The sequence below is a fragment of the Nansenia antarctica genome (assembly GCF_963989245.1).
Source record: "Nansenia antarctica genome assembly, chromosome: 7".
In the NCBI taxonomy this organism is placed as follows: Eukaryota; Metazoa; Chordata; class Actinopteri; order Argentiniformes; family Microstomatidae; genus Nansenia; species Nansenia antarctica.
This window is the reverse complement of record NC_137677.1, coordinates 4,174,617-4,180,603: the sequence shown is the minus strand read 5'-3', so window position 1 is coordinate 4,180,603 and position 5,987 is coordinate 4,174,617. Positions and strand designations below refer to the sequence as shown.

Sequence of the window (5,987 nt, the reverse complement as noted above, 5' to 3'; positions counted from 1 at the left end):
ATAGAAATCGAAGGCTGTGTTCTTTAGGCTAAGAGTGCGATGATGTTGGAGAGGTTTCCACTAACACACGGGAATGATCGGCCTTAAATCCGGCCCATGCTGCGTGCTCTTGCCCTGGTCGTGACGTGTAGGACACACACACACACACGCACACACACACACACACACATTTACTCACTCACACACACACACACACACACAGACACATTTACTCACTCACACACACACACACACACACACACACATTTACTCACACACACACACACACACACACACACACACACACAGACGAACACACACCAGTACACAACCCTGTGTGTGTGTGTGTGTGTGTGTGTGTGTGTGTGTGTGTGTGTGTGTGTGTGTGAGGGAGTAAATGTGTGTGTGTGTGTGTGTGTGTGTGTGTGTGTGTGTGTGTGTGTGTGTGTGTGTGTGTGCGCGAGTGTGTGAGGGAGTACAGATGTCTTGCTCACCTCTACTCCAAGACTCAGATTCCTGAAGAGATAAGCAGCCAGATCTTGGCCTGAGTCGAGGTCCCAAACTCAACACAGCTGTGTGGCTTCCCATTGTAAATGTATGTGCATTTAAGATGTTTATTTACCACCAATACTGCCAAGCATAGCACCAGAGGAACTTAAGTCCACATTCTGAATACAAACACACAATCTTCGGGTTTGAGGGAACGAAAATAAGGACACTTATCCTTAGCTGGTTGGTTCTGGTGTTTTTGAACAAGATCTCTCTCTCTCTCTCTCTCTCTCTCTCTCTCTCTCTCTCTCTCTCACCATGTGGGACTCTTCCTCCCCCTCTCTCTCTCTCACCATGTGGGACTCTTCCTCCCCCTCTCTCTCTCACCATGTGAGACTCTTCCTCTCTCTCTCTCTCTCTCTCTCTTTCACCATGTGAGACCCTTCCTCCCCCTCTCTCTCTCTCTCTCACCATGTGAGACTCTTCCTCCCCCTCTCTCTCTCTCTCTCTCTCTCTCTCTCTCTCTCTCTCTCACCATGTGAGACTCTTCCTCCCCCTCTCTCTCTCTCTCTCTCTCTCTCTCTCTCACCATGTGAGACTCTTCCTCCCCCCCCTCTCTCTCTCTCTCTCTCACCATGTGAGACTCTTCCTCCCCCTCTCTCTCTCTCCCTCTCCTCTCCTCCCTCTCCCTCTCCCTCTCCCTCTCTCTCTCTCTCTCTCTCTCTCTCTCTCTCTCTCTCTCTCTCTCTCTCTCTCTCTCTCTCTCTCTCTCTCTCTCTCTCTCTCTCTCTCTCTCTCTCTCTCTCTCTCTCTCTCTCTCTCTCTCTCTCTCTAGGCGGGACCGTGTCCCTCGAGACCCATCAGGTTCTCTTGTGTTTGGCCTTGGGTCTGATAAAACTCATTAATTTTAATGAATTATTTACCATTGTGTGTTTGAGGTTGAGATGGAAGGGGAAGGGGGGAATGGCCTCTCTCTCTCTCGGTAAGCCACTGCTGCTCCTTAAAGCCAAACCTACAGGACGTTGTCATCTGTAGAACCTAGTAAATATGACGCCATCCGTCGTGTGATTGGTTGGATTGAAGCTTTTTCAGTCTAAAGTTTTTCTTCTTCTCTCAGTTTTCTTCTCTCTCTCTCTCTCTCTGTCCATTCACTGAATCCTCATTTCCCCTCGTCTGTCCCAGACTACCAGCTCAGAACCCAATAGAAGCGCAGACCTGCAGCAGGAAGAGGAGGAATGGACCAGATGTGGTGGCGACGGACCGGAACCACGCGTGCTCGTGGTCAGATTGGACTCGATGCGGTCACGGATGTACAATTACAGTCAATTCCTGTTGTCATGGACCTCTATGGTCAATTCTCTTTTGTTTTTGTTTTGTTTTTGTTTTTTTTAAGCTTGAAGTTTGGTTACAGATTTTGGTACCATAAGAACGCAATGACAAAAGAACTCCTCGGAACTTTCTACAGAAAATGTAGAATTTTTCTATTTTGTTTGTTTACAGATAACAGTACTCCACTGTTTTACAACAGGACCCCAAAAGCAGTGAGATATTTCAATTGTTAGTCAAAAGTAGTCGCCAATAATTCGTGCATTTATTGATTGTTACTTTACTACCCCATTCTCTATCCGAATTGGCTGTTTTAGAGCTATTTTTCACCATTTTCATCTCATATTCTATAGGTCAATTTCAGGTCCTTTAAACTTGAGTGAGACTCATTAAAACGACAGTGTTTTAAGAAGTCGACGTGAATCATAATGCGTTGTTAATTTCTCTGTTGTTCCATTGATTTACTTGGGTAAATACGTATGAAAAGTAAGTCTGTTTACACCATTAACATAAGACATCATAGTCAATGGTACATGTATATGCTGAGGGGAGGTTTATGCAGACACTTGAACCGATCTTCATTGAGCACTTAAGATCAAACTAAGAAAAGTACATATACCAGATATATGTACGTTTTGGGGTGGCTTCCCAGCTATAGATCTAACCCATCCTAGAAATGGTCATATTGAACATGGTCTGAAGTCCAGGTCTAAGCTTGATCTAGATCTGGGAAACAAGACAGCTATGTGTCACCAGTCCACCATTACCTCTACACATAAGCAAAACCCTTAAATGTCTTTTAAGGGTGTGTTGATTCCATTTTAGTTGTTGATTCATTATATTACATTTTGATTTTTTGTGTGGATATTGAATGTATATGCAACATGCAACATGGTAACAGAATACAAACAGGCTCACTAACTCATATTGAATCTAGATATCAGATATTTTAGATACCTCATGAGATAAAACAACTGAGCGTTTGTTAAAGTATTATCTGTGTTGTGATTGCATTTTCATTGTCTTTCTTTGTTTTTTCCAACATAACATGGTTGGTGCAGAGGGCCTTATCTGAGAGTGTCCATACTCAATCCCATGATAAGTATTATGTAACATTTATCTTTTTCTGGACACACATGGTCAAAGCTATCCAACCAACCCTCTCCTTCCTGTTCAGTTATATGGCACAGGGTAACAGTTTTCAGGGTAACAGAAAATTAAGAAACGTTTAAGCAATTAAGTGATACCGCTGTTCAAAAGCTGTATCGATTTTTGCTTTCATTGTAATCCATATCTTTGAAATCAAGCATCAATAAAGTAGTTTTATGAAAGAACTTGACTGTTTCCTTTTTTGATTGATTTATCCCTATTTTGTCTTCACCAAAAGCCTCCTATAAAATGTGTAGTACGTTGTACATTGTTTATGTATTTTATGTATGACATGTTAGATGCTGTTTTCACCTCCTCCGTTATTATAATGAAACAAAAAAAACAACGATGTTTATAGACCAAAGGGCTGCCAGGACAGAACGTCTAAGAATAGTCCTCTAACGAGGGGACTGGCTGGCATTCCCAGCGACCACGATGTGCCAAGTTGTTTCCCTCTCAGTGTACACACACACACACACACACACACACACTCAAACACAAATGCATTTAGCCATGCGAACGCACACACACACACACAGACACACACACAGTGAGTGTCTAGCACTGTGTCTATCTGGAGACCTGAATAGGGGGAAGAAGATGACTGCTAGGTGACTTCCCTTGACAGGGTCAGCCAGTCTGCTAGCGAAGGCTATTTTAGAGATGTGTGTGTGTGTGTGTGTGTGTGTGTGTGTGTGTGTGTGGGTCGGGGGGCTTCGTGGGGACTGTGTGAACGGCTTCGCTGTGGCCTGGGCCTGAGTGAGGTCACGTCCTGACACCCACAGCAGCGTTTGGGAAACAAGCGTTGGAATGTAGAGGAGGAAGTGATTCAACAAGGGGGAACAGGGGGGCTCATGCTGGTCAGAGTGGGACTGCCTTGACACAGACAGGTCCCCCTGCAACACACACACACACACACACACACACACACAACAGTCCCATGCAGAGCTGGCATTGTGTCCAGGGCATTCCCAGACCTTCAGTCCGGTCTCTCTCTCTCTCTCTCTCTCTCTCTCTCTCTCTCTCTCTCTCTCTCTCTCTCTCTCTCTCTCTCTCTCTCTCTCTCTCTCTCTCTCTCTCTCTCTCTCTCTCTCTCTCTCTCTCTCTCTCTCTCTCTCTCTCTCTCTCTCTCTCTCACCCCCCTCTCTCTCTCTCTCTCTCTCTCTCTTTCTCTCTTCTTTCTCTCTCTCTCTCTCTCTCTCTCTCTCTCCCCCCCCCCTCTCTCTCTCTCTCTCTCTCTGACAATACACCACAAGTCAGGAGTAAGCAACCTCGTTTCATACAATAGGGTCTTCTAGTTTCATGGTCTTTTATTTTAGGCGTATGACTATTCCATCTGTTTTCAAGTAGACAAAATAATAAACCAGAGAGAATACCCAGTGAATGCTGTATTGTTGTATTGTGTCAATGTTTACATGCTCGAGCCGCCCGATGACAACATCACAACACCAATCATCACTCCCTCAGTGTCGGTTGAATAGCATGACCAAAACAAAGAGAGGAATCATACGCACGCTCATGTTGACTTGGAACAAAGCCTCGGTATTGCGCAAAGCTCGACTCTTCAGCTGAAACATTATTAGGTAACAGGTAAGTCAGACAGACAGGCAGACAGACAAAAGAGATAAACAGACAGACTTTGGTTGAAGTATGAATAGAATAAATTGGTAACACAGGTAAGTCCTATCGCCTGAGGGATTCTGAGTATGATGTGGGACTGCTGTGTGTGTGTGTGTGTGTGTGTGTGTGTGTGTTGCAGGCTATGAATGAGACATGAATGTGGGAAGCTGTAAGACTTACCTCTCCAGCCTTACTATCTCATCTCAGCGGCTATCCCAGGTATGTCAGGTAGCTGTGGTATGCAGAGGGCTACTGGAGCGCCTGATCGAAAGAGAGGAGAAAAAAAAGGAGTTCTCCCGTTCTTCCATCACAAAAAAGGAGAAAAAAATGACTTCTATTGACCCCCTTGTACTGTTTCTCTGTTTCTCCAGTGTCTATATAAAAAACAAAAAATACAACCTAGGTTTAGAAGAAGGTGATAGAAGAAGGTTTTTCCTTCTATCAATGGCCCCGGGCCTGAGCTGGATTACTCTTCCTGCTACGACTGGTGGATTGATGATTCACTTGCTTAGTCAAATGTATTGATTGTAAGTCGCTTTGGAATAAGGCGTCTGCTAAATGCCAAACATGTAAAAAATGCAAAGGAGAGAATGCGAAAGGAAAAACACCAAAACCGAAGATGAGGGTAGACACAGGTCGCAAAAGAGAGAAAGCCAAGAGAAACAATTGAAGGTTCGTTTAAGAGAGACAGGTGTGTCAGACTCGCTGATGGATGTAGGTGTATGTGTTGACAATCAGATCAACAGATAAGACTGACGATGCTCCTTTTATAAGGTCCTGAATTCTGAATGCCTCATATGTTGGGGTAGTGGTGGCTAGTGGATAGTGAGTTGGACTGGTGATCAGAAGGTTGTGAGTTCAAATCCCACCTGTAAACATCACCACTAGTGTGCCCTTGTTTAAGGGACTTAGCTCTAAGTTGCTCCAGAGAGACTGTCCCTGTGATCTCTAGTTGTAAGTTGCTTTGGATAAACACATCTGCTAAATGGAAAAAAAAAGTATACAGTATATATTATTATATATATATATAAAAAATGTAAATATGTTAAAGGCCTCACAGAAAGTTTAACGGCAAACTCTGCCTTGACCAAGAGAGATAAACTGGCCAATAAAACACGTGCTGTAGTTTATACACCCGGTTCCCCTGTTCTGTGGCATGTTAATGTGGAATTATATGTAGGGAGTGTATATGATTGCATAGGCATGTCCTCACTTGCTAGGCTCTTTAAAACATACTCTCTCAGGCGCAAATGAATCGCACCATGTTGCATTAAACTTGCTTTTTTTTGTGGACATTTTGGGATTCCACCGTTAAAAAAGAAAACGAAGGAGGAGGAGGAGGCAGTTTGATGGGATCCAGATCGCCTGTCCACACACAGCCATAAAAACTGTAAAACCCAGTTTCCTACACCAGCAGTAGAAAG

The 5,987-nt window shown here is 44.0% G+C and overlaps 1 protein-coding gene across 1 annotated transcript in view; it reads left to right on the top strand.

Annotated features, from left to right (window-relative positions):
- The window catches only part of LOC308162229 (AP-1 complex subunit mu-1), a 23,497-nt gene extending 20,401 nt beyond the window's left edge, over window positions 1-3,096 (top strand). The window contains exon 12 of the mRNA XM_080536353.1: window positions 1,651-3,096. Within this exon, the coding sequence (XP_080392479.1) occupies window positions 1,651-1,673 (23 nt within the window). The 3' untranslated portion in view covers window positions 1,674-3,096. The remainder of the gene's footprint in view (window positions 1-1,650) is intronic.
- Window positions 3,097-5,987: the final 2,891 nt, after the last annotated feature.